Here is a 27,082-nt window from a genome sequence, read left to right on the forward strand (position 1 = left end):
CGAAGGGGACGGGGCTCCGGGCGGGGGACACGTGTCCCGCGGGCGCCAATGGGCGGCAGCCCCGCCCCGCTCTCCGGAATCCGAGAAAGTCACCCCCGGCCCGGCCGCCACGACACGGCGCCCGCGGGGGCCCTGCCCACCGCCCTGCCCACCCGCCCGCCCGGCCGCCCCGCGCAGCCCCCGGCCCGCGCCTCGCGCTCCAGGGACCCGGAGGCCTAAAGGTCACGCGGCCCGCGTCCGCCCCGGGCGGAACCGGTTCCTCCAGGCCCCGGGCCTGGTCCAGTCTCGGGACGGGGGGGGGGGGGGGGGGGGGGGGCGGGGCGACGCCGGAGTCCCCCGGGTCCCGCCCAGAAGTAGTGGACACCCAAGTCCGGGGCGCGGAGGGGGGACTTGGCTCGGGGACCCGGGAGGCAGCGCGTCACTGACTGGTTTCAGGCCCTCTGCTCCGCGGGCGGCCGGCCTGGACACTCGAGTCCCCTGGACAGGGTCCCGGGACAGTCAGCTTTGCCGGCTGGCCCAAAGGAGCGCCGCCTCCCTCCTGGCCTCCCTGCCGGCCTCCTTCCCGCCTTCCCTCTCTCCCGTCCCTCCTTCCCTCCTTCCTTCCTTCCCTCTTTCCTTCTCTTCTTTCCCTCCCTCCTTCCCTCCCTCCTTCTCCCTTTCCTTCCCGTCCCCTCCTCTGTTCCTTCCCTCTCTTTTTGGACCATCCCCACAGCCCTTACTCGCAGCCCTGCACTCGGGGCTCAGAGACTGCATCGTGCGGGATGGCACCAGGCAGTGGGCTTCCTCCTCTCCCATCCCCACGCTCCCACCATCTTGGTCTTGTCCGGGGGCCACCCCCAGCGGTGCTCGGACTCACTCCTCCAAGGCAGTGCTCAGGGACCACATGCTGTTTGTTTGGTTTTTGTTTATTTCTGTTTGGGGCCACACCTGGCGCTGCTCAGGACTTACTCCTGGCTCTGTGCTCAAGGTCACTCCTAGGCAGTGCTCAGGGACCCCTTGGTTTTTGTTGTTTGTGTTTGGAGTCACACCCAGCAGTGCTCAGGACTTACTCCTGACTCTGTGCTCAGGGGTCACTCCTGCTGGTGCACCACATGGGTGCCGGGGACGGAGCCTGGGTCAGCAGCGTGTGAGCAAGCGGCCTCCCTGATCCCTTGGGCCCCTCAGGTGTGGTGCAGGGTAGGACCCTGGCCAGGCACGCGCCCTCCCTGTGCTGACCCTCCCTGCGGGGACGGCGCTGCCTGGTGCCCCTCCCGCTGGGCCTCAGGAAGACCCCACCCCAAACGCTGATTCCCAGCAACCTCTTCTGAGCCCCTGGGGTTTGTCCTGGAGGCAGGGACTCCTGGCCTTCCCTGACCAGCCCCAGGCCGACCGTGGAGGCCCCTGCCCTAGCCAGGGAGGTGGCAGGAGCGGGGTTCTATGCTCAGGAGGAACTGCCTACCCGCAGGGGCCCAGGGACTCTGCTCCCGCGCCCAGTCTCTGCCCAGGGGCCTGCTGCGGGCACCCCTGGGAAGGGGACGCGCAGGCACTGCCACCTGCTGGCGGGACCCAGTACTGCGGGTGCTCGGCTGGCCACCTCCCCAGACCGTCCAGGCCATCGGGCTGGTCACTCTGGGAACTCCGCTGTGGGGGCCCAGGGAGGAGTCAGGGCTGGAGAGAGCCGCTGTGTCGGAGGTGGGGCCGACGGTCCTCCCGCGGAGCAGGGGGTGGTGTGTGGCCAGCCCAGAGGGACACACACGTGCCGGGCGGGGGCAGCGCGTCCATGGAACGGGACTTCAACACGCTTCATCTCTGACAGGTTTATTGCGAACCTCGTCCGACGCAAGTGGGGCTCCTCAGGAGCCAAGGCACAGGGCCGCAGGGGCCGGGAAGCAGGTGGGGAGCGCGCCTTGCACGCGGCCAGCCAGCTTCGACCCCTGAGCACCGCCGGGAGAGAGTCCTGAGTGCAGAGCCAGGAGGAGCCCCTGAGCACTGCTGGGCCTGGCCCCCGAGCAAACGGAAACAAAAACCACAGCACCAGATCTCTGGACGGAGCTTGGCGGGCTGAGCGAGCATACGTGTATGTGCACGCGTGTGTGTGCGTGTGTGAGCACCAGAGCTCAGGACAGAGCTCCAAAGGTGGAGGGTGTGTGGTGGGTATGCATGTCTGTGTGCACGCATGTGCAGGTGTGTGAGGGCTGGGGACAGCTCAAAGCGTGGTGCATGTGCACATGTGTGTCTGCACGAGTGCGAAGTGCATGCACACGTGTACATGTGTGTTCCTGTGTGTGCACGCGTGTGCGCTCACATGTGTGTGTCTGTGTGCACACAAGGTTCCCAGCACCTGGTGGCCCCCGTGCCCCCAGGCACGCCCCCAGGCAAGCCCTGTGGGTCCAGGCTGCTCATATCACGATGTCCAGCATTGAGCCGCTGACCCTTGTCTCTCCACCCGGTAGCTGATGAAGTCTACAGCCCTGCGTCTGTCTGTTGGCTTGGGGTGACACTGGGGCCCACCATCTGTCCTGAGCCTGTGCCTGACCCCACTCTCAGGTGTGGTGATGTGGTGGCCGTGCCAGGGACAGGCCCCGCGTGGGCAGGGCCTTCCTCTGTGCCCCATCCACCCGTGCCAGGACACAGCTTCCTCAGGGCTCGCTGCAGTGCCAGTGGGCGTCAGTCACATCAAGCTTCCAAAAGGCACCTCTGGCCCAGCCACTCCTCTCTGTCCATGTCCAGGGCCCGTCCAGCCTGAGCTCCCACAGGGAGGAGGCGGTCACCCAGTGTGACACGGCCCTGGGTTCTGGCCTCCACCAAGACCCCCATCTGCCACCGAAGACAGGAAGCATCTGGGTGGGGGAGGCTGTCTGTGGGTGCTGGGTGGGTCCCCCGCCCACAGGGCTTCCTGGGGAGATCGCACCTCAGCCCATGGGTGGGGCCAGATCCAGGCAGGGGTGGGGGGCGGGCGGGGGGACAGGCACCTGGCTTCCCGAGTCCCAGAAAGGAGGTGCTGGTGGGCAGACCCGGGAGCAGCTGGGGCCTCCCTGACCCCTGGCCCTCAGCCTGCCCGGAAGGGGCTCAGGACATGTCTGGCCGCCTCCCAGGGGCCCCACCAGCCTCGGGTCTAGTCTGCAGAGACCCCGTGACGCGCGTGTCCGTGCCCGTGTCCATGCTGCGGGAGCAGCGCACTGAGGTGCCCAGCGTCCTGGGCGAAGGCCGGGGTGGACAGACTGCTCGCTGCCTGGGGCGTCTCACCCCACCGTGCCCCGGGGGAGGGGGTTCCTGCTGCGTTCATGTGTCCAGCTGCTGAGCTGGCCTAGGTGGCCAGGAAGGAGACCTGTGTGGGGGTGGGGGTGACGGGGGCCCGGGGGAAGGACGGCCCGGCCTGGCCGCCCAGAACTCTGAAGAGCAGCTCCTCCTTCTCCTGCTGCAGTTCCTGCCGCAGCCGCCGCTCCTGCTCCAGGGCCTGGCGGGCGGCCAGCAGGTCCTCCGACAGCTGCCTGCAGGGGGACAGGCACTGCTGGCCAGCGAACACCCCGGCCCCTGGGACCGTGAGGGGCTGGAGCCCCCCACGGCCCTCCAGAGTTGGTCTGACACGTGCATCCTCGGAGTCACTGTTAATTCTTCTCCACCTGCTCGGTCCCTTTCTTTTAATCCACTTTATTCACTCATTCATTGGTTCCTCTTCACTCGCTTCTGATCCTGGTCATTCTTCCATTCATCAGCATCCACTCATTCACCTTCCCTCGTTCATTCATCTTCCTTCATTTGTCATTCATTCATTCATTCATTCATTTCATTCATCTGTTCCGTTTCATTCATTCACTCGCTCCTCTCGAGCGTCCTTCTTCGCCCCTTCCCATGCCTCATCTACGCCGCCCACTCGCTCACCTCCATCCACCCGCTGTCTCCGCCCCCGGCCCCTTGTGTCCCTGGCTCTCGCGTCCATCTTCATTCACTCATCCTAGGGCGCTCCCTCCCTCTCTCCCTTGTCCCCTGCTCGGGACACTGCCTCCCGGGCTGCCCCTCGTCCCTGTGCGCGCACCGAGAGACGGCCGTCTGCTGGCGGAAGCGCGCGTACAGGTCCTCATTCTCCTGCTGCAGGGAGCTGAGTTTCTCGTCCAGGGCCAGGCTCTTCTCTCTCTGTCACCGGGCACACACTCACTCGCAGGTGCCCGCTGTCGTGGGCCCGGACACGGCGTCCCCCACCCCAGAGGTGACGGGAAGGCGTCAACCTGAGATGCTGGTGAGGCCGGGGAGGGGTCGGCTCACCGCCCACGGTGGCCGTGCCCAGGGCCCCACGGAGGCCCCCCGAGGGTGACCGTGTGTCCCGCTGGTCTGTGGGTGCGGCTCGGGACGGGGACAGAGGTGACGCCCAGCCGGAGACACTCAGCCCTGCCCGTTCCCGAGGCAGCCCTGGGGTCTTCGTGGCCCTTCAGTCCCTCCCCTGTGCAGGATGTGAGTCCTGTCCTGGGCACCAGGGCACCGAGTGCCCAGCCAAGGAAAGGCGGAACCGGAGAATCAGGCCCTGCCTAACCCGACCTGCTCGCCCAGCAGTGTCCAGAGGCTCCAGGTTACATGGGCGCAGCCTCCAGGGCGCCCCCTCCCTGCCCCCTGCCCCCAGTGATGGCGGCAGGGCCCAGGGCAACGCACCACCGCCTCCATGAGCGCCAGCCTCCTGTCCAGCTCATGCACACGCTCGTTCCTCATCTCGATGACAAAGTGCAAACTCTCGAGCTCCCGCTCCCAGAACTCGCTGAGGCCGCCGTGGTCCTGGGGTCAGGGAGTAGCGGGGGCAGGCTGAGGCCACCACGGCCCCCTGCCCGCCCTCCCAGGGGTGCCCAGGCCTGCCCGGGGCCTCGCGCACCTGGAAGTGCTGTTTATAGTCTCGGCTCAAGACGGACTCCTCCGCGCGCCTCATCTGGGCCTGGGCAGCCTCCAGCTGTGCGGTCAGGCTGTCCACCTTCTCCTGCAGGGAGGACCATCGAGTTGGGCGCTGCACAGCCCGGGCGGCCCTGCCCTCCCTCCCAACCACTGGGTGGAGAGACCGGCCTCCTGCTCCTGGGCTCCCCCTGCGTGGGGACAGTGCCAGGGGTCAGGAGCCGTGTCTGTCCACAGACCAGATGCCATTGGGCCACAGACGCCTCCCTCCTCTCCAGCTCCACCCGCTCTCCGCCAAGGAGTCCTCCTTGGCTCCTCTTCTCTGTCCCCCAGCCTGTCATCCCCCACCCCCGACCCCAGCCTCACAGGCAAGCACCCCTGCACCTGGTCCCATGGGGACATGCCACAACCTCCCACAGATGCTTCCTCACAGACCTGCCCCCACAGACCCTCACAGACCCTCCCTGGCCCTCCCTGACCCCCCAGATGCACTCACCTGCAGAGCCTTTATGGCCTCCTGGTGGGCCCGGGCGAGGGCTTCCTTCTCCTGCTCATGGGAGGCCTGCAGAGCTGCAGGGAAGGGGCTGTGTGTGGGGGCTTGTCAGAGAGCCCCCCAGTACAGGACAGGGTGGGGGGAGCTCCCTGGGTCTCTCAGAGCGAGGGCAGCGGCAGGGCGCCAGCTGGAGGGACCCCCAGATTGTTGCTCAGGCAGCCCAGGGCCCCTCAGGCGGGGCGCGAGGCCCACAGGGTGGGTCCCAAGGGAGGGGGTGGCGCCATCCCGGCCCCTCAGGACTGTCCCTGCTGTCTGCTCCCAGCAGGCAGGCACCCCTGCAGTGTGTGCAGGGAAAGAGGGGCTAGGCCGGGCTGGGACCCCTGAAGGGCGGCTGCCCCCCTCTCTTGGCTACCTCGTAGCGCATCCTGCTGCCCCTCTGGGCTGGATTCGGTCAGCTCCGAGCTCCCCCGTCGCTCGCACTCCACCTGGGCAGGGTCAGATGTGAGGCTGGAGGCCGGAGGCCGGACCGAACCTCCTGCCACAGGGCCGAGGCCCGACCCGAACCTCCTGCTGCAGGCCTGGGGAGGCCGACCCCCACCCTCCGGCTGCCCCCACGCACGCACCCGCGGCGCAGGTTCACTCTGGTCCTCCTGACGCTGCAGCACCGTCTGGGGCTCCGGCTCCTCCTGCTCGGGGTCGCGTGGGGGCCCGGCAGCGGCTGCGGGAGAGGCCGCGGGTCCTGAGCGGGAGCCCGACCCGCCTGCCCTCCCGCGGGCCCCGTGGGGGGGGCGCTGCTCACCTGCGTCCTGGGTCAGGGGGCCCAGCTCCCGCCGCTCAGCTTCGGCGCCCACGGCCTGGGGGTCCTCGTGCCGCCTCTGGGGGAAGCGAGATGCCGGGAAAGGGGCAGGGGAGGCAAGGGGGGGTCCTCGGGGCTGGGGACCCCGATGCTGACGACCCCCACACCCGCCTGGCCCCTCCTGCTGCAGTCCTGCCCGTCCCCCGACTCCTCCTGGGCTCGGCTGTGCCCATCACCTCCTGGTGGTCCCCAGGGAAAGACCACCGCTTTCCTCTTCCAGGTGGCCACGGGCCTGAGGGGGCGGGGCTGAGACTGTGTGGGTGGGACTGAGATTGTTGGGGCGGGGCTACGACTGTCTGGGGGCGTGGCTGATGTTGTTGGGGCGGGGCTATGGCTGTTTGGAGGCGGGGCTGTGACTGTGGGCGGGACTGAGATTGTTGGGGGCGGGGCCGAGGCTGCATGGGCGGAGCTACGGCTGTTTGAGGGCGGGGCTGAGGCTTGTATGGGTGGGGCTGAGGCTGTTGTGGGCCTGAGACTGTTGGGGCGGGGCTTAGGCGGTGTTGGGGGCGTGGGCGGTTTGGGGGCAGGGCGTAGGTAGTGTTGGGGCGGGGTGAGATGTTGGGGGTGGGGCTGAGGCTGTGGGGGAAGGGGCGGGGAGTGGGTGGTGTTGGGGTGGGGCGAGAGGCTGTTTTGGGGGCGGGGTGGGGCGGTATTGGGGCGGGGCTGCCGCGCTGGGCACCTGCTTTCTGGACCAGGTGGAAGGGCCGAGAGCTGCCCCGGCCCCCATCTCTAAGGAGCTCCCAGCCTGCGGTGAGGCCCCCTCAAGGCTCGGAGGGAGTCGTGGGAGTGAGACAAGCCCAGGTCTGGGTCCAGGCCACGTGCCACGAGAAGCATCATCCGGCACTCCCACCCTGGCCGGGGTCTCCCTGAGCAGGTAGCTGAGGGAGGCAGAGACAATCTCCCCGCCTGTCCTCTGTCCCTGAGTGTCCCCCCTCCCCCCCGTGCCGTTCTGGGGTTGGCCTCTGCCTCAGGCTTCTAGAACCTTCCAGCAGCTTCCGCAGTTTTGAGTCCACCCCAATCGTAGCTTAGTACAGAGTGTCTGGGCCAAAGGCGGTTCATCGCGTTCAAGTCCCACTTCCTGTTCCCAGGAGGGGAAACTGAGGCGAGCGGGAAGGAGGGTCTGCGTGCAGGTGGCTGGAGCTGGCTCCTCCCCTTCCTTCCTGCAGCTGCAGGGGGTGCTGGCGGGGCTAGGTGTCCCCATGAGGCCCCCCCACCGCCCATGGGCCTATCAGCATCATTTCCGCTGTGTCTGGACTCTGAGTGGGACGGCGGCAGGGGGGCAGGAAGGAGGTGGGTGGGTGGAGCCCTGCCGGGAGGAAAGGCCAGCCCAGCTCGGGGCTTCTTGGGGCAGGGAGGGCTGAGCAGGACCCCCGGGGGTGGGTGCCCTGACCCCCAGCCACACCCTCTCTCCAGCACCTGTGCCCCAGCACGGGGCAGGCGGATGTGGTTCCACAGCGCTCCCCAGGGCCCTGCATCTCTAGGCACCTGCTTCCAGCCCTCGGCAGCCCTCGGAGCCCGAGGGTGAACCCTGGAACAGAGGGACCCCAGAGCTGCCTGTCCTGGCCCAGGGCGCCCCTAGCCCAGGCCCGACTGTGGGGTCCTGAGGTCCTGCCCCCCCCTTTTCTTGAGCCCAGCCTGGGCCCAGCCAGCAAGGGGGGCCTCGTGGGCAGCAGCTCACTGGGCCCTTCCTGCGTGTCCCAGCCTTCACCACCTGGCCAAACGACCCCCAGTCTCTCTGGGGGCCTGGTATCCAATGCCCCAGTCAAGGGGCAAGACGCACCCTGCTTCCAGGGAGCTGGGGAGGCAGATGAGAGAGCCCAGGCCATGTGTAGGCGAGGGGCTGGGTCATCACTGAGAGCTCCCTGCCCCAGTGGCCAGTGGGCAGTGTCGCAGCAAACATGAGCTTCGAGCCTCTCCGCCCGTGGCCTCTGCCTGAGCCCGGGTTTGTGGTGCGCGAGGCCCTAGTTCTGCTTCTGGATCTAGGGAGCGGGCAGCCCTTCCCCTCTCCTCCCGTCCTCCACCTGAGGGATCTGGGCCACGACGCTGACCCGGGTCCTGCCACACCTCAGCTCTGTCCCGAGGGGGTTGAAGCGTCAAGCTGCCCTACCTGTTCCAGAACACCCAGTGGCGTGACCAGTACATCCGTGGCATTGCTGCTGCGCTGGGCACTGGCCTCTTGCCCTTCCCTCAGCAGCCCACAGCAGCTCTCCCAGGACAGCTTCTCCCCACTCCCCAAAAGGTAGAGGGTCTGCTCGCTCCGTTGCCGGGAGCCCTGCCTGCGCCCCAGAGCCCCAATGACCACCCCCACACACACTGCTGGACGCCCAGCCCCTCAGGGACAGGTCCTGTGTTAGAGCCTGTCTCAACCAGGGTCCTCCACACCTGTCTCATCCCACATTGCCCATCACACCCACCCACCCCCCACCTCCCATGCAAGCCTGGAGAAGGAACCTGGCCAGAGCTGGGCCAGGGGGCCCATGGCTCCTGATTCTGCACCCAGCTCCGCCCCCCAGCGTGGCTCCACCCCCGCAGTCTGGCTCCGCCCAGTCAGGCTCTGCCCTCACCACCTGGCTCCTCCCTTGAGTCTGGCTCCGCCCCATCCTCCGGCTCCGCCCCCACTGCCTGGCTCCGCCCTAACGGGACTTTGCCACGGCTCAGCTCCACGTGGTGTCCCCTGGCCACTAGCTGTGGCCTGGTCCTCGGAGCCCAGCTCAGGGCCAAGCCCCTGGGGGTGCTCAGGACCCCTGGAGTAAGCAGCTGGCTAGGAGAAGGGGCAGGGGGTCAGGCAGGCGTTCAGCAGATGGCAGGGTCCTGCCATCAGAGCAGGGCCAAGGGGAGCCGAGCAGCAAGCCAGGGGCCAGAGCTGCGTGGGCTAAGGAGATGGGTCAGGGGCTCACTGGCCCGCACTGCCCTCCTCTGGGCCCTGCCTGGCCCCCACTGTCCACACGACGCTGCCCACTCACTGTGGGCTGGGGTCAGCTGTAAAAACGCTCAGAGGGGCCAGGAGGCAGACCCCCAAGGCCCCAGGACCCCCCAAGAGACTGGCAAAAGGGCTCACAGCATCTCAGGTTCCTTTCCTGCCCCAGGCCAGGAGGGAAACTGAGGCCCAGGGGCTGGGAGCGTCAGAGCCAGGACTCCCAGCCCCGGGCAGCCACCATCCTTGCCTGGGAGCTTCTCGGGGTGAGCCTGCTGGTTCGCCACTGGAGTTCCTGGTCAGAGCTGGGTGGCCGGGGTGGGCGCACCAGGCTGCTCTCAGGGGTCACTCCTGGCAGGGCTCAGGGGCCCCTGTGCAGCGCTGTGGATGGTCCCAGCGCCCTGCTCACTGCACCATCTCTCTGACCCTGGGTCTGCAGGGGGCAGCGAGGGGGGCGGGGTGGCTGCTGATCCTGGGGTCTGGGGCACTGGCTCTGAGGCAGCGGCAGCGGGGAGGTGCCAGGTTAGGGCCCCACCGGATCACAGGAAACCCAAGTTGTGTCCTGGGGTCTGACCTGGGGTGGGGGGAAGCAGCGTCTGTCCCTCCCTGGCACCCCCACACTGCAGACATGGCCTGCAGAAGGTCTACACCCGCACTACCTCTGCAGTGTAGACAGCTCCTGGGAGGGGGCTCTGGTGGGGAGGCCCGGGGGTGTGAATTTCCCAGGGGTGCTGTGCCCACCTGAGTCGCCCCAGCGGTCCCGCCAGTGAGATGTCCTCAGGCCCAGAGAGGCCAAGTCAGCGGTGGGGCCACACAGCCCAGCCCAACCCCAGGCGCGAGAGGGGACAGGGGCGAGGCGGGCAGGGGCAGAGGCGCGGGGCAGAGGCGCGGGAGGAGCCGCCCCTCCCGGCTTCACAAACTTCTCGCGGGCGCCCCTACCTTTCTGGGGGGTCTGCAGCAGCTCGGCCGGCTGCGTGCGCAGCCCATCCTGCTCCGCCGGGACCCAGATCCCCGTGTCTGAGCGCGGTGCCCGCTGGCCAGGGCGCCCGGAGACCCCGAAACTGAAGCTGGAAGTGCCGGCTCGCGCGGAGCCGGCAGCGGCGCCGTAAATACCCGAAGAGCAGGGCCCGCGGGCGGAGCGGGCGCAGGTGACCAGGGAGCCTGGCGGGCCAGTGGCCGTGCGCGGGGAGGGCGCGCGGCAAATCTGCGGCCGCGTGCCCATCCGTCTCTGCTGCCGCCTTCCCGGGAGCCCTTTCTGCAGCCCCCAGACCCTCCATTTCTGCGGGAGCGGAAGGTGACTCTGCAAGAGCTCAGCCAAGAACCAGAGACACAATGACCCGCCTGAACTGGGCCCGGCGGGAACCAGCCCCAGCTACTCTCTGGGGGCCCGGGACAAGGGATTCATCTCTCAGAAGGAAAAATAAGGCCGCTTCCTGAGTCTGGTCCCACAGGCAGGGTCCTCCGGAGCCCAGGGAGCCTCAGCCACCTGCCCTTCAGACCCTGAATCAGCACACAGTGCTCGGGATCACTGCAGAGTGCTCGTGGCTTGCTCTACAGTGCTCATGGCTCATCATAGTGCTCATGCAGACTCCTAGGAGCAAGCTAAAAAGCTCAGCTCAGGCTCTGCATGCGGGAGACCTGGGTTGGTTTGATGCCCCCCCCACATGCTCGGGGAGTTCTGAGCCCGGGGGGAGTAGTCCCTGAGCACTGCCAGGAGTGTCCCCCAAAAGAAATAAGATAAAACTGAACAAAACAAACCCAACTGCAAACAGCTTAAGTATCAAAATGAAACTGGTTGGAGCCAGTGAAAGTCTGAGGGCCTGTAATCAGCAAAACTGTAGCACAGGGAGACCAAAGGTAACAAAGTTATTCCTTTTTATTTTTCAAAGTAAAATAGTGGCCACAGAGGAATGCGCAAGAATTTCACCGCGTAAAACCAGTCTGCGCTTTTTTGTGTTAAACATTAGTCCTTGTCCTTCCTGTAATAAAAGAAAGTTGTGTTTGTGATAGCGGATGGAATCTGGGACACATCCAGCTGCGCTTAGGGGGCATTCCTGGTGGGCATGGGGGACCCTGCGTAGTTCTGGGGTTCAAACAGGGGCCAACACGCATGCAGGGTCAGCGCCTTAAGCCCTGAGCACTCTCAGTCTTTCTGTGTCTGTCTCTCTCTCCCTCTCTGTCTTTCTGTGTCTCTGTCTGGTCTCTCCGTGTCTTTGTCTCTGTCTCCCTGTGTCTCTCTCTGTGAGTCTCTCTGTGTGTCTCTCTCTGCATCTGTGTCCCTCTGTGTCTCTCTCTGTGTCTCTCCTATCTCTCTCTGGCCCATGTTTACTTTTATGTTTTTGGTTTGGGGCCACACGCGGCGATGCTCAGGGGTTCCTCCTGGTTCTGCAGTCGGGAACACGCCTGCAGGAGCCCAGGGGACCCTATGGGGCACTAGGGATTGAACCCAGATGGGCCACATCCAGGCAAGTGCCCTACCCACTTGCATTTTTGCGAAGAGATTCCTCAAGGCAGGCTGTGCGGGGGCTCCGTGGGCTTTGGTTGCTAGCTGGAGTGAGAGCAGGATGAGCTCCCAGGTCGGGCTCTCCCCCCAGAGGGCCACGGAGCCATCGCAGTGTCCATGGGAGAGCCCAGTCCCCTTGCTCAGCTCCGTCGCCTCCTTGCCGCCATGGTCTGGACTGCAGGGTGCTGGGCAGCAGGCGGCCGCCAGCCTGTGCCTCGGGAGGCCAGGGGTGAAGGGAGAGGAGCACGTGAGGCTTCCAGGAAAACTTTTAATAGGGGATGACTCAGTGGGAGTGTGCCTGGACACAGGCACGATGGCTGGGGTCCAGCAGCTGTTCTATCACTCACTGGAAACAAGGTGGCAGCCCCCATCCCCGCCAGGACCCTCGTCTGGCGCTTTTGCCCAGCGGAACGAGCAGGTCTGCCCTTGCCGCTGCCTTCAGACCTGTGGCCAGTGGCAGGTGGAATGTGTGCATGGCTCACACCTACGGTCTGCTGTGCTGGGGGCCACCCGAGGAGCCAACCCTCAAACACGGCCCCCGAGTGAGTCTGTGTGGTGCTGGGGGCAGAGTGGGTCTCAGCCTGGGTGGAGATGTTCGTGTGGCAGTTTACACACACACACACACACACACACACACACACACACACACACAGGAGATCTATGACCTTGGGGCCCTGGGCCATCCTGCGATCCAGAAGGGGGGGTGAGCGTGGGCAGATCAGCCGGCCCGCTGGGCACTGGGCAGAACTGTGTTCCGGGAAGCCCTCTGGGCGCTGTGGCCTTCTCATGCTCCCCCAGCCCGGGGCTGGTGATTTGGGGTTTGCTTGGCTGCCCTGACCTGGGGTCTGGAGGAGCTGCCAGCTCAGCACCCGGGGAAGTTCCTTGGGGGGGGGGGGACAAGGACTGGGCCTGCTTTTGGGTCTCCGCTTCCTCCTGGGAACCTCTCTGGGGACCAGTGACTTGGCTGGAGCAAGTGGTGGGCGGCCCCAGATGCCAGCAGGGTCCAGCTCCTGGGAGGGGAGCGACCAGCCCGAGGGGTGAGCCTGCAGCCTGCTGGTGCCCTCTGGATGTGCAGTGCATGACGCAACCCTTCCCTGCAGGTGACATGCCCCCCGGCCTTCCGGGATGGCCCTCGGTCAGCCACCTTGCCTCAGGAGCCGGGGGGGGGGGGGGGGGGGGGGGGCGGGTGGCCAGCGCAGACCAGGGCTGAGAAAACGCCTTGCGATGGTGCCTCTCACGGCCTCCCCAGGGTGACAGCACACAGGGAGAGGTGGGCCTGGGGCGGCAAGGAAGCGGGCATCTGCTCTGGGCCCACGTGTGTCCACATGCTCTGTCCAGTGACGCCGGGGAGCCTACCCCGAGCCGGGGACACAGGCAGGAGGCAGCGGCTGAGCTAATCAGGGAACTACGGCCGCCCAAGCTGGGCGCCTGAGCAGAGCCTGCAGCTTCCTCTGGGCTCCACCAGAGGCCGGGCGGAGGGCAGGGCGGTGCTGTGGTTACCAGGGCCTTGGGTTACAACACATGTTTGTTTTTTAAAGACGTTGATACCTTTAAATCAGGGTGCTGGCAGGGCCCCAAGGACAGTAGCTGGGACGGCTGCGAGTGCTTCTTAAAGCGCAGCTGTGGGGAGGGGCCGGGAAGGTGCGGAACCCCAGCACCAGGCCCCTCTCCCTCCCTCGAGGCAGTGGGGAGCCCCCACCCCCCAGGAATGTGGGAGCTGCAGGTGCTGGCCAGGGACCCACAGAGAGCACAGTGGGGAGCACTCTCCTTGCACACGGCTGACCTGGGTTTGATCCCCGGCATCCCAGAGCGTCCCCTGAGCACGGCCAGGAGTGATAGCTGGGTGCAGAGTCAGGAGTGAAGGCTGACCACTGTGGGGTGTGGCCCAACCCCCAGCCCAACTTGGCGGGGGTGGGGGGGCTGGCTAGCTGGGGGTGAGGGCGGTTGGAGGCAGAGCTGGGAGCAGGTGTGCGTGGGGGCCGGAGTCCAGGAGGAAGTTTCCTGGGAGAGCAGAGGCAGAGGGGGCCAAGGCACACAGCAGGCCGCTGGGGAGGAGGCCGGGCACCTCACATCCAGGCAGCGTGAGTCAGCCGCTGAGTCACCGCCGCTCGCTGGCCCGGGCCAGCGGCCAAATCTGGGGACAGGGAAGGTGAGAGGGACACAGATAAAGGAGGCCATGCTGGCACACGCGACCGTGCCCCGGGACGTGGGGCAGACGCAGGCGAGCCTGGAGGGAGCAGGGGCTGCTTGGCTGCTTGGGCTGGGGCAGTGTGGGTGGGCCGCGTCCACGGCAGGCTGAGTGGGAGCAGGGTCTCCCCAGGGAGCTGCCCTCAGGCCACCTCCCTCACACTCTGCCGGCTGCACTCTGACCTTGGGGTTCTCACACGGCTCCAACGTGTCCTCACGTGTGATGGGCACGCGAGGAGCAAAAGGATGCAGGCGTCACACCGGGTCCGTGGGTGTGTGTGTGGGGGGACCCCCTGTGCCCCCGGGTAGAGGGTCCACAGCTTTATTTTTTTTCTACGATTATTATTTTTGGGGCTGGAGCAATAGCACAGCGGTAGGGCGTTTGCCTTGCACGCAGCCAACATGGCCGACCCGGGTTCGATTCCTCCGCCCCTCTCGGAGAGCCCAGCAAGCTACCGAGAGTATCTTGCCTGCACGACAGAGCCTGGCAAGCTCCCTGTGATGTATTCGATATGCCAGACACAGTAACAACAAAGTCTCCAATGGAGACGTTACTGGGCCTGCTCGAGCATTATTTTGGGGGGCTTTTTTGGGTCACACCTGGCGATACTCAGGAATTCCTCCTGGCTCTGCACGCAGGAATCACCCCTGGAAGTGCTCGGGGACCCAGCGGGATGCCAGGGATTGAACCCGGGTCAGCGGCATGCAAGGCAAATGCCTTCCCCGCTGTGCTATCGCTCCCGCCCCAGCGCCCAGTTTCATTTATCGTGGGTGGACGCCTGGCAGTGCTCAGGGTACCCTCTGCGTGCTGGGATCAAACCTGAGCTGAGCACGCAAGGCAGATGCCCTGCCCGCTGCTGGCTCTCTGGACCATCTCCGGCGGGGACGCCCAGCTCTTGGCTGGTGACTTCCTCACATGGGTCCCTGTGCTCCAGCAGGTGGGGGGAGGTGCAGGGTCTCCCTGCAGGGCGGGGTGAGGAGGGGAGCTGCCCGGGCAGGAGGGGCCCCAGGCCTGGCTGGGGCTATTTCCAGCACCCAGGGCCCTGTGGGGGGCAGAGCCCTGGGAGAGAGCTGGGGGGGGGGGCGCCCGTCCCGCCGCCTGCCGCAGCTCCCGGCTGGTGTCTAAATAAGGCTCCAGGCACCGTCCGGGAGCTAAAAATATGCACTCCCCCGCCTGTCCTGGGCCCAGCGCTGGCCATCCCCTGCGAGCCCCGCGCCCCCAGCTGGGGTGCACAGGGCTGGGGGGCCATCCCAGGAGGGTCTCCCGGCCCACTGTGCTCCTCCCTGACAGGTGGCCAGGGCCTGCCTGTACCTTGGTCCCCAGGTGTCCAGCCGGGGACAGTTCAGGCCCGCTCTGGACTCCGGCTCCCAACTGCCCGGCCGAGCTAGGCGCCTGGGAGGGCTCAGATCCAAGCCCGGGGCCAGCCTCTCTCGGGAAGTACTGGGCTCCCCTGGGCTGTGTGTGTGTGTGTGTCTATATGCATCTGTGTGTGTCTGCGTGTGTCTGCGTGTATCTGTGTGCATGTGTTTATGTGCACATCTGTTTGTGTATGCTGTGCGTGTGTGCATGTGTGTGTCTATGTGCATATGTGTGCATCTGTGTTTATGTGCATGTCTGTATGCTGTGCGTGCGTGCGTGTGTGTGCACGTCTGTCTGTGTGCATGTGTGTGCATCTGTGTATGTGCACATCTGTGTTTGTGTATGCTGTGCATGTATGCGTGCATCTGTGTGTCCATGTGTGTACATCTGTGTGTTTATGTGCATGTCTGTGTTTGTGTATGCTGTGCGTACATGTGTGCACGTGTCTGTATCTATGTGCATGTGTGTGCATTTGTTTATGTGCATGTCTGTGTGTATGCTGTGCATGCATGTGTGTGTACATGTCTGTGCATCTGTTTATGTGCACATCTGTTTGTGTATGCTGTGCGTGCGTGTATGTGCATGTCTGTGTTTATGTGCATGTGTTTGCATCTGTGTTTATGTGCATGTCTGTGTGTACGCTGTGCGTGCGAGTGTGTGTGCACATGTCTGTGTCTATCTCTGTGCATCTGTTTATGTGCACATCTGTGTTTGTGTATGCTCTGCGTGCCTGTGTGCCTGTGTGCGTGTGTGCGTGTGTGTGTGTGTCTGGTGTCTCTTACTCAGTGGTTGGGTGGCTCTGCCTGCTGGCGCTACCTGCTGGCCAAGGGAGGTACTGCAGCGGCCCCTCTCCGGGTGGCCAGCGCAGGGGCAGGTGGGCATCTCTGGCCCAGTTCAAGCTGTGTTCCGGCTGCTTTGCAAAGGGCAGAGGGTCCCGCGAGGCGCTGCAAGCCCGCCTCTCACTCACATTCCAGACTGGCCCCCAGCTGCAGGACAGACCTTCCCACACTTCCCGCCCTGGCCCTGGGGTCAGTGCCATGCTGGGGGACAGGCAGCTCAGTGGGTACCTCACCCCCAAGCCCTCCAAGCCATGGAGGCCAGCTGAGGAGAGCGGGGTGAGGGTGGGGAACGCCCACCTCTCAGCAGCCCCTGCCTGGGCCTGCACGGAGGAACAGACCCTGCCTCCCACTGGCCTCAGCCGGCCACCGCCACGTGGACAGGAGAGTCAGAGTGTGAGCGTGTCTCTGTGTGTCTGTGTGAGTGTGTCTGTGTCCGTGTGTGTATGTCTGTGTCCATGAGTGTGTATTTGTGTGAGTGTATCTATGTGTGTCTGTGGAGTGACAGTGTATCTGTGTGAGTGTACCTGAGTCTATGCAAGTGTGTTCTGTGGAGTGTGTCTGTACATAAGTGGATCTGTGGGGGAGCAGCGACAGTGGGGAGGGCATTTGCCTTGCACGCAGCTGACCCGGGTTCAATCCTCAGCATCCCATATGGCCCCAAGCACCACCAGGAGTGATTCCTGAGTGAAACCCCTGAGCACCACTGGGAATGACCGAAAAAGCAAAAAAAGAAAGAAAAAAAAAGAAAGTTTATCTGTGAATGTCTGTGTGAGTGTGTCTCTGTGTGTGTCTATGCAAGTGAGTGTCTGTGGAGTGTGTGTGAAAGTGTATCTGTGTGTGTCTGTGTGAGAGAATGTCCATGCGAATATCTGTGAAGTGTCTCTGCAAGTGTCTGAGTATGTGTCTGTGTGAAGGTGTATCTGTGTGTGAATGTGTCTGTGGAGTGTGAGAGTGTATCTGTGTGTCTATGTGTGTGTCAGTATGTCTGTTGAAAGTGCATATGTGTGAGAGTCTGTGTGTGTATCTATGTGAGAGTGTATCTGTGTGTCTATGTGTGTGTATGTGCATGAGAGTATATCAGTGTGTGTCTGTGAGAGTGTGTCTATGTGTGTGAGTGTACTGTGCATGTCTGTGTGTCTGTGTGAGTGTATCTGTGAATCTGAGAGCATGTCTATGTGTGTGAGGAGTGTATCAGTGTGTCTGTGTGTGAGTGTATCAGTGTGTGTGTCTATGTGTGTGCAAGTGTATTAGTGTGACTGTGAGTGTATCAGTGTCTCTGTGTGTCTATATGTGTGAGTGTATTCATGTGTGTCTGTGTGAATCTGTATGTGTCTGTGAGAGTGCGTCTATGTGTGTGAGTGTATCCGTGTGTATCTGTGCGTGTCTGTGTGAGTGTGTGGCTGTGACAAGAGAGTGTCGAGGCCGGGTCTCGGGTGCTCTCCGGGGTGTGGGCTATGGGGTCTGTGGGGGCTGGGTGGTGTCGGGGCCCAGTCCTGGGCAATGAGTGTGGCTGTGTGGCCACAGGATGTGCGTCCCTCCTGGGCTTGTTCATGGGGTGGGCAGTGCTGGTGTCTCGAACCTGCCTCCGCAGCCTGTGCTGGGTGCACGGGGCACCCTCTGCCCAGGACCCAGCCCACCGGCCCTCAGAGGTGCCCGCAGCCCCAGTGCTGTACCAGGTCCGGAGCACCTTCGGTTCTGAAGAAAGGCTCGGCCGTTGCACGCTGAGAAACCGAAGTCACCTGTTTTCCGAGGACGCCCACTGAGCGATGAGGCGCCCAGGGCGGGTGGGGTAGCCCGGCCAGAGTCACCGCGCTGTCAGGGATTTCCAGGGAAGGTCTTCAGGGGAAAAGGGCCGGCCGCCTCCTGCCCCATCCAGGCCTGTCTGGCCTGCGAGACCAGTCCCGGCCCCACTCCCCAGGGCACTGCCTGGCCTCAGGTTTCACCAGACAAGGAGCTCCTGTGTGCGGCGGGGCAGACCCGCTGGGGCCATGGGGAGGTCAGGCCTGCCTGGGCTTCTGCTCCCAGAACTGGCTCCTAGGGGCGCCAGAGTAACTTCCGTTCCTGCACACACTTAGAGGGGGGCTGAGGCCTTGCATTTCCCTGTGTGGAGAACACGTAAGACCACGGGGTGCAGAGAAGGGTCCCTAAGACCCTGGGGAGCAGAGAGGGGCGTGGGCCCTTTCACTGACTGCAGCTGGGACTCACCATGGGTGTCTGTGCAAGGCCACAGCCAGTGTCCCACTGGAGGCACAGGTGGACGGCCCATGGGGAGGGACAGAGTGGCCCACGTCCTGAGGTGTGAGGTCCAAGCAACTGTCTGAGCACCCTGCCTGGCTGACAGGGCTGCTACAGGCCCGAGCAGGGGGTGGTGCTGGGTGCTGGCTCAGTGAGCACTGGGCCAGGAGTTCAGCTGTCGGCCACTGTGGAGGTCCCTGCAGTGGCCTGGCCTGGCCTCTGGCCTGACCCCAGGCCCCCACAGCACCGGGGAATGGACGGGCTGCAGGCCAAGGGCTGGCCTGGCTGAGTCCTGGCCTTCTCAGAGGAGGCCGTCCCCACCAGGAACAGGGGACAGGCATTGGAGGGGCAGCTCCGAGGCCCGAGGGAGGCTTGGGGGGACGGCAGCGGAGGGGGTGCAGACCCTCCACTCCACGGGTCTCCAGGCCCTGCACAGCTGGCACCCAGTGCCTCTCTACCCGCCAGGGCCTCTGAGGAGCTCTGGTCAGCTCTGTGGGCCTGGGCACTTGGGGGGATGGAGGTGGTGCAGGGGAAGAGAGTTAAGGACAGGTGGTGCGGGAAGGGGCAGGACCCCCAGCGCAGGAAGGGAGGGTCAGGGCTGCGGGGCTGTGCAGGGCTGTTTTTGCAGGAAGTGCTAATTTCACTTTCATCAAGCTCTTTTTTTTTTTTTTTTGCTTTTTGGGTCACACCCGGCGTTGCACAAGAATTATTCCTGGCTCTGCACTCAGGAACCACCCCTGGCGGTGCTCAGGGGACCATATGGGATGCTGGGAATCAAACCTGGGGGTCGGTCTCGTGCAAGCCAAAAGCCCTACCCGCTGTGCTATTGCCCCAGCCCCCAAGCTCCTCATATCTTAATGCTCACCGGGGAAGCAGGGAGGGTTCTGCAGTTTTTCCGGCTTTTTTGTAAATCTGAACTTCCTATGCAGAATTAACCAAAAGCAGCGATAAGGCAAGCGCGGCCCGGTCCAAGCCCCAGCACGGTCCAAGCCCCAACACGCCCTGCGACCCTGGCCTGGAGTCCCGCAGGGGAGTGTGCGGGACCCTCCACAGGGCGCCACTGGGCGAGGACCCGCCCGAGTCCCCCGAGGGCCCGCAGCCCGCAGGCCCCGGCGCCCGTCGCCTCCCGCCCGCCCTGTCCCGCCCCCCTCTCCAGGCCCCGCCCCTTCCGCCCGGCCGCGTCTCTTCCGCGCCCCGCCCCTTCCGCCCGGACCCGCCCCGCCCCTTCCGCCCGGCTGCATCCCTTCCCGGGCCCGCCCCTTCTACCCGTCCTCGCCCCGCCTCTCGTTGCCGTGCCAGCCTGGGCCTGCACTTCCCTTACCGTCTTTCCTTTCCCCTTTCCTGCCCGACTTGCCCTCTCAGGCCCCTCCCGCACCACGGCGTTGCTCAACGCTGCATCTTCCAGCCCCCGCGCCGCGCTCAGCCCCACCTCCCGCCTGAAATCAGCCCCACCCTGCTCGACGCTAGGCCCCGCCCCCTTTCCGGGCCCCGCCCCGCGCTCTCACGCCCCGCCTCTCCCGGCGCCGCCCCGCCCCCTAGCCGAGCCCCGCCCCGCTTCTCCCGACGTCGCCCCGCCCCCTTTCCGGGCCCCGCCCCGCGCTCTCACGCCCCGCCTCTCCCGGCGCCACGCCCCTGGCTGGCCCCGCCCTGCGCTCTCACGCCCCGCCTCTCCCAGCGCCGCCCCGCCCCTTGGCTGGCCCCGCCCCTTAGCTGGCCCCGCCCCGCGCTCTCACGCCCCGCCTCTCCCAACGTCACCCCGCCTCTGGGCGTGGCCGGAGGCGTGGCCGGAGGCGGGGCGAGGCGAGGCTCCGACCCGGCCGGGCCAGACCTCAGATCCGCACGGCGGGCACCACGCACCGACGGCGCCGCGTGACCGATCCCACTCCCGAGCGCTCCGCCATGCATTCCCCGCTGCGGGCCGCGCTCCTGCTCCTCGGCCTGCTGCTCGGCCCCGCCGCCGCCCGGGCCCCGCGCCCGGTGAGCGCCTGCGGGGCGGGGGTCACTGGGTGCGGGCTGCGGGGCGCCGGGGCCGCGGTGCAGGGGCGCGGGTGCAGGGTCCGGCGGGGACTGGGGGCTGCGGGGTGCAGGGGCGCGGGGCGGGCGTGCGGGCGGCGGCGGGGTGCACGGGGCGGCGGGGTATGGGGCGGCGGGGTGCAGGTGCGCGTGGTGGGGTGCGGCCAGCGGGCTGCAGGTGCGCGGGGCGGGCTGCGAGCGCAGGGGCGCAGGGGCGCAGGGGTGCGGGGCGGGTTGCAGGGACGCGGGCAGCGGGGCAGGGTGCAAGGGGCGGCGGGGCGCGGGGCACGAGCTCGGGGCGCCGAGAGCTCTCCGGGCTCCCGGAACTCCGGGTCGAGTCTGCGCTCCCAGCGCTGCTCCCGCGAGGCGGCTTCGCTGCTGCCCGGTGCAGGGGCTGGAGATGACCGGGCGCGGGTCCACCCAGGCCCCCAGGGCCGACGGAGGGCGGTGGGAGATGCCGAGAGCGCGGGGAGCACCCGCTCCCCTGGAGGAGCGGTTAGGGACCGTGGACACGGCCGGCTGGGGCGCGCTGTAGGCCGTGGGTGAGGGGCACAGGCCATCCCGGCTGGCGAGACTGGCTGCCGGTGGGCTTGATCCCGCTGGCCTGCGGGAAACCCCCCGTTGCCCTGGGATAGCCCGCGGGGTGACCCAGTGAGGGGGCCAGGCTGCAGGTCCCAGCCTGGGGCTGGCCCAGAGAGGAGAGGGTGGGCGCCATCCGAGCCCCCCCGCAGCCCAGGGGAGTTCCAGTTCCTCTTCCCTGTTGACTGGCTGTCCCGGGTGCGGTCGGCAGGGGGAGAGGGGCAGGCTCCGGGGGTGGTGTGGGGTACCCACTGCTGTCCGGGTGAGAGCGGGCGCGGGGCACACTCTCGGGGCGGTCAGTTCGGATTCACAGGCTCGTGGGGGCACTGTGCCCAGGGTGGGGGCCCCCGGCGCCATGCTTGGCTGGGGTTCCGTGGCTCCTCGGAGCTTCCTCCTGTTCCTCGCGGCCCTGTGCCTGCTCACATCTCCCTCTCACCCGGGGGCTCGGCCGTCTTGGGGACCCCCATCTCTCTCGCCTGTCACCCCCAGAGCTGCACACCCTCACGCCTGCTGCCCATGCGCACATCCGCTGGCCTGGCCTGCTCTCCGCGGACACCGCGGCCCGCTCGCCCTCTCTGCTGCTGCTGGCTGGGAACCCGCTCCGAGCCCCGATGCTGCCCCCTGTGCTCCTCCCTCCCTGGACAGAGCCCCCCGCCCTCAGTCTGACCATCCCCCTCACCCGCCCCCCAGCCTGGGTGCAGCGGATTTTCCCCAACCCTCTGGCCCTGCCTGTCTCCGGAACATTCTTTCCTGATGCGTGTCCTTGGGTATCGCTTCTCATACGCGGCAGGAAGTGCTGGGGGGCTGTCCATGTTCTCACCGCTCTCTCGGGCCATGCGAGGCTGCGCCCACGCGGTGAGCTCAGTGCCAGCGCAGCACGCAGGGCAGTGCCCGGGCGCATTGCTCCATAAATACCTGTGGAGCGAGTGGGGAAGCTCCCACCTGAGCGAGGGGCCGGGGAGTGCCGGGGAGCCGCACCCTGTCCTGCCGGCTCCCGGAGCCGCCTTCCCGGGCTGTCCCAGGAAGCTGGGTGCAGAGATGAGCGAAGGTGTGTGATGACACAGGTGTGGGAATGCAGGTGTGTGAGGATGCAGGTGTGGGAGTCCAGGTGTGTGAGGACCAGGTGTGGGAACGCAGGTGTGTGAGGACGTAGGTGTCGGAGTCCAGATGTGGGAAGCATGTGTAGGAATGCAGGTGTGGACCAGGTGTGTCCGGACCAGGTGTCAGGACCAGGTGTGTCAGGACCAGGTGTGTCCGGACCAGGTGTGTGAGGATGCAGGCATGTGAGGATGCAGGTGTGGGAATGCAGGTGTGTAAAGATGCAGGTGTGTGAGGATGCAGGAGTAGAAATGTGAGGACCAGGTGTGGGAATGCAGGTGTGTCAGGAGCAGGTGTGTCAGGGCCAGGTGTGTGAGGATGAGGGGTGGGAATGCAGGTGTGTCAGGAGCAGGTGTGTCAGGGCCAGGTGTGTGAGGATGAGGGGTGGGAATGCAGGTGTGTGAGGATGCAGGTGTGTCGGGACAGGTGTGGGAGTCCAGATGTGTCAGGACAGGTGTGGGAATGCAGGTGTGTCAGGAGCAGGTGTGTCAGGGCCAGGTGTGTGAGGATGAGGGGTGGGAATGCAGGTGTGGCAGGAGCAGGTATGTCAGGGCCAGGTGTGTGAGGATGCAGGAGTAGAAATGTGAGGACCAGATGTGGGAATGTAGGTGTGGCAGGAGCAGGTGTGTCAGGGCCAGGTGTGTGAGGATGAGGGGTGGAAATGCAGGTGTGTCAGGAACAGGTGTGTCAGGGCCAGGTGTGTGAGGATGAGGGGTGGAAATGCAGGTGTGTCAGGAGCAGGTGTGTCGGGACAGGTGTGGGAGTCCAGATGTGTCAGGACAGGCGTGGGAACGCAGGTGTGTGAGGGCGCAGGTGTGGACGTGGTGGGTTCCGGCCTGCGGTGGCTGGGCAGATGTGGGCCTCCGACCGCAGGCCAGGAGGGGAGTGGGAGGCCCAGGGGATCGTGTGGGTTTTCCGTCCTGCTGTGACCGTGCAGGCATGTCACCCCTGGGGCGGCCCCGTGCCTGGCTCTCAGGGTTCCCGGAACTCTGGCTGCCCGGCTTGGTCTTGGCCTGTGCCCAGTCAGGCCCCTGCCGTGCCTGGCGCCCGCGCCCTGTGGCGACCTGCAGTGTCTGCTCGGGGGCAGGTGGGTGAGGGGGAGGGTGACCGGGACAGGCCCAGGCAGGACCCGCTGAGGCACGGTGCCGTGGAGGGTCATTAGGGAGTGGGGGTGGGGAGTGTCTCGTGGGGTCTGTGGGTGGGGCGGCAGGCGTTTGCTGGCGGGCCAGCTCACGGCCGCTCTGGGCCTGGTGCCTGCGTAGCTCTCCATGCCTGGGGGCAGGGCCCAGCTGTGGTTCCCTCGGTGTCTGGGTCACCCGATCGTCCTGGCCCTGGGGTGGCCCAAGTTCCTGGGCCTTCCGGGAGCTTCTCTCCAGGGAGAAGATGGGAAGGCGCTGGCGTGGCCGGGGTCGGGGGGTGCAGCCCAGCCCTCAGCTGGATGGCAGCTCTGAGCTGTGATGTGGGAGGGACGGGGACAGCCGGGGTTCATGGCACAGGTGTGGGTTAGAGGCGCGGGGCCCAGTGTGCGACAGGCGTCGGGTCAGGGGGTGTTGGAGGTGGGGGCCCGGGGGCATCAGGCAACTTTAGCCTTGCCCGGCCCCCCCCAACCCCCGGCACATGCTCACGGGTTCCTGCCTTCCAGTTCAGCGGCTTCTCCTGGGATAACTGTGACGGGGGGAAGGACCCCGCCGTGGTCAGGAGCCTGACTCTGGAGCCCGACCCCATCGCCGTGCCCGGGAACGTGACCATCAGCGTGGACACCAAGACCGCAGTGGCCCTCAGCAGCCCACTGAAGGTGAGGTGGGGGCCGGGCCGGGCGGAGGGGACAGTGGGTGATGGACAGTGGCGCCCGGGTCCTGCCTCACGCACTCCAGGGGGCTTGGGGCGGGTTGGGGGCCACGCCCTTCAACATCACCTGAGTCCTCCACCACGTGCCCCCCGGCCGCAGGGTGTGTCAGGGTCCGGTGATGCTGAAACTCATCCCCGGCAGCTTTCCCAAGTCACCAGCCCGCCTGGGGTCATGACCCCAGCTTATGAAACTGGATTTAGACTAAAGGTCAAGGGGGCTGGTCACTGAGGTCATACCATGGGGCGGGCAGGGCAGTTCTCTGGACCCATCTCCCGTGCTCTGCCGCTGTCTGCACACAGAGGAGCCTGATGGGGCCGCGCGGCAGCCCAGCTGCTCTGCAGCCCGCCCCTCTCTGCGTGTCTCTGAGCACGCATTGGTGTGCTGACCTGTATGCGTGTCTGCCTGTGTGTGCCTACATGTGTGTGTGCCTGCGTGTGTGCATGCCTGCGCCCCTCCCGGGCGTTCCAGCTGCCTGCCAGGCTCTGGTGTTGCTGGTGCCCCCGAGCGCCCTTCGTTGTGCCCCTGGATGGCTGCAGTGGAGTTTGGGCTCACTGCAGCGCCCCTGCACGGGTGTCTTTCCCGTGCACCTTCAGGGTTTCCTGGTGGCGGACGCTGTCTCTGAGGGGAACTGCGTCCCTGCCTGTGGCCGCAGCAGAGCTGCCCCTGTGTGCATGCGTGTGTGTGCTGCGTGTGTGTGCGCGTGTGTGTGCATGAGTGTGCATGTGTGTGCTTGCATGTCCGTGAGTGCGTGTGTGTGCGTGTCTGTGTGTGTGATTGTGTGTGCATGTGTGTGTGTATGTGTGTGTCTTTGCGTGTGTGTGCGCGCGTGTGTGCCGTGCCGCCCTGGAGCTGGGTGGGTGCTCTCCCTGTTCGCTTCACTGCTGGTTTCCCGTCTTGCATCCCCGGCCTGCGGGGAGGGCCTTGTCCATCCAAGGCGTGCGTAGGCACCTTCTCTGCCTGTCCTGTCTGCTTGGGCGCATCCTTCCCTCGAAGATGCCTCACTTCCTGGGGCCTCCGGACTCTGCAGCACCTCATCTGGGCAGGATGTGGCTCAGTGGTGGGTGTGGACCCGTTAGTGTAAGGTCCTGGGGCACACACAGACACACACAGACACACGGACACACACAGACACACACGGATACACACAGACACACACACAGACACAGACACATAGACACACACGAACACATAGGGACACACAGAGACACAGACACACAGGCATACACAGGTGCACAGACACACACAGACACACAGAGACATACACTCACAGACACACACAGACACACGCAGACACATAGGGACACACAGAGACACAGACACACTGAGACACACACAGACACACGCAGATACATGCAGACACACACAGACACACAGGCACATGCAGACACACAAAGACATACACAGACACACAGACACACGCAGACACATAGGGACACACAGAGACACAGACACAGAGGCATACACAGGTGCGCAGACACACACAGACACACAGAGACATACACTCACAGACACACACAGGCACACGCAGACACATAGGGACACACAGAGACACAGACACACTGAGACGCACACAGACACGCAGACACAGACAGACATGCAGACACACAGACACATACAGTCACACGGAGACCTGCGGACACACAGACACATGCAGTTGCACAAAGACATACACAGACATACACAGACACACAGACACACGCAGAGACATGCAGACACAGATGCGCAGACACACACAGGCACATAGACATACGCAGACACAGACACAAAGACATACATGGAAACACAGGCACACGCAGATACACAGGGACACACAGAGACACACACAGACATGCAAACATACACAGACACACAGACACAAAATGACAGAGACACACACACGCACGCACGCACACACTCTGACTGGCCATGTGAGTGCCTTGGACGCTGCCCGCGTCCCCCCTCCTCTGGCTCCCTCCAGCCTCTTGGCCCCTTGCTGAGCATGGCTGGCCGTGTCTGTCCAGTGGGGGGCTGACGGGGGCCCACCTGACGCTGTCCCCTTGCCGCAGCTGGAGCTGACCGTGGAGAAGGAGGTGGCCGGCTTCTGGGTGAAGATCCCATGTGTGGAGCAGCTGGGCAGCTGCACCTACGAGGACGTGTGCAACACGCTGGCCATGCTCGTGCCCCCCGGGCAGCCATGCCCTGAGCCACTGCGCACCTACGGGCTGCCCTGCCACTGCCCCGTGAAAGCCGTGAGTCTCCGGCGCGGCCGGGTGGGGGCAGTTGGGCTCCTGCCAACCCCTGACCCCGCTGACCCTGCGACCCGCCTCCCCACAGGGCACCTACACGCTGCCCCGGAGCGACTTCCCGCTGCCCGACCTGGAGCTGCCCGGCTGGCTCAGCAACGGCCACTACCGCGTGCAGGGCGCACTGAGCCGCGATGGCCAGCGGCTGGGCTGCCTCAAGCTGGCCGCCGCCCTGAAGGGCCGCTGAGGGGCTGGTCAGGCGCACGGGGGGCTCGGCCCTGGCCCTCGGCGTCGCCCTGCTGCCCCCACTGACCTCCCAAGCCCTTCGCTGCCTCCCAGAGCCAGGAGGGACCCGGGGCTGCTGCCCCCTGTGGGCCCAGTGTCCCTGCACTGCCCGCCCCTCGCCCGCCCGCCGCCTGGGTGACTGCCCTGGGGGTGCGGAAACGCCTGTCCCTGCGTCCCTGCGTGCGTGTCCCCGTGTCTGTCCCTGTGTCCCGTGTCCCTGCGTCTCCGTCTCCCTGCGTCCCATGTCCCCGTGTCCCTATGTCCCCGTGCTGCTGTGTCCTTGCCTCCCTGCAGCCCGCGTCCCTGCACCCTCATTCCTCCGTGTGCCCGTGTCCCTGGGTGATGCCCTCGGCCGGGCTGCTCAAGTGGCCATGTGGGACTGCTGGGCTTTGTCCTCGCGGAGCTGAGTGGGGCTCAGGGGCTACGTCGGGGGCCTTCCCGTCCCTCTCCCGTGCACGTGGTTTGTGTCATGTGCTGGGGTGACCACTGGGGGCCACGTGGTCTCTTCAGTGACCAGCGCTGCCAGGCTGAGCCCCACAGACACAGACAGGACTTCCTGCTCCCGGGGACATGGCAGTGCCCTGGGAAGTACCGTTTCTTCCCCCGGTGTCCCCCGCAGGGTGGGCGCTGCTCTCACCGTCCCTCCCGGGTGCCCTGCACAGGACACTCTTGCGGTGGCCCACCCAGGGGCTGTCCCAGGTGGGGTTCGGGTCCAGGTGGCCTTGCCTGGGGCCAGTCCAGTCTCCCTCCCAGACGGTGGTGCCAGGAGCAGCCGGTCGTGCGGTGACAATAAAGACT

At 65.5% G+C, this 27,082-nt stretch overlaps 2 protein-coding genes across 2 annotated transcripts; one reads left to right on the top strand and one right to left on the bottom strand.

Annotated features, from left to right (window-relative positions):
* Positions 1 to 3,262: 3,262 nt before the first annotated feature.
* CCDC69 (coiled-coil domain containing 69) lies at positions 3,263 to 5,838 on the bottom strand (the record flags this gene model as incomplete). Its single annotated transcript, XM_056112357.1, has 6 exons — positions 3,263 to 3,470; positions 4,016 to 4,113; positions 4,624 to 4,743; positions 4,838 to 4,939; positions 5,348 to 5,421; positions 5,757 to 5,838. Coding segments are annotated over 6 exons (660 nt in total), but the record flags the coding sequence as incomplete, so codon positions are not given.
* Positions 5,839 to 20,061: 14,223 nt separating this feature from the next.
* GM2A (ganglioside GM2 activator) lies at positions 20,062 to 26,322 on the top strand. The gene is made up of 4 exons (XM_056112297.1): positions 20,062 to 20,215; positions 23,571 to 23,723; positions 25,823 to 26,005; positions 26,091 to 26,322. Exons 1-4 carry the CDS (start codon positions 20,138 to 20,140, stop codon positions 26,244 to 26,246), a joined length of 570 nt encoding a protein of 189 aa, XP_055968272.1. The 5' UTR covers positions 20,062 to 20,137; the 3' UTR covers positions 26,247 to 26,322.
* The last annotated feature ends 760 nt before the right edge of the window (positions 26,323 to 27,082 follow it).

The sequence above is a fragment of the Sorex fumeus genome, unplaced genomic scaffold (genome assembly GCF_029834395.1).
Source record: "Sorex fumeus unplaced genomic scaffold, SorFum_2.1 ptg000017l, whole genome shotgun sequence".
NCBI lineage: Eukaryota > Metazoa > Chordata > Mammalia > Eulipotyphla > Soricidae > Sorex > Sorex fumeus.

Excerpts from the sequence above, each read along its gene's own strand:
- GM2A (XM_056112297.1), top strand. The coding sequence starts at position 20,138 with ATGCATTCCCCGCTGCGGGCCGCGCTCCTGCTCCTCGGCCTGCTGCTC. Across the intron at positions 20,216-23,570 it reads CCGCCCGGGCCCCGCGCCCG|TTCAGCGGCTTCTCCTGGGA; the intron begins GTGAGCGCCTGC and ends CCTGCCTTCCAG. Across the intron at positions 23,724-25,822 it reads CCCTCAGCAGCCCACTGAAG|CTGGAGCTGACCGTGGAGAA; the intron begins GTGAGGTGGGGG and ends CCCTTGCCGCAG.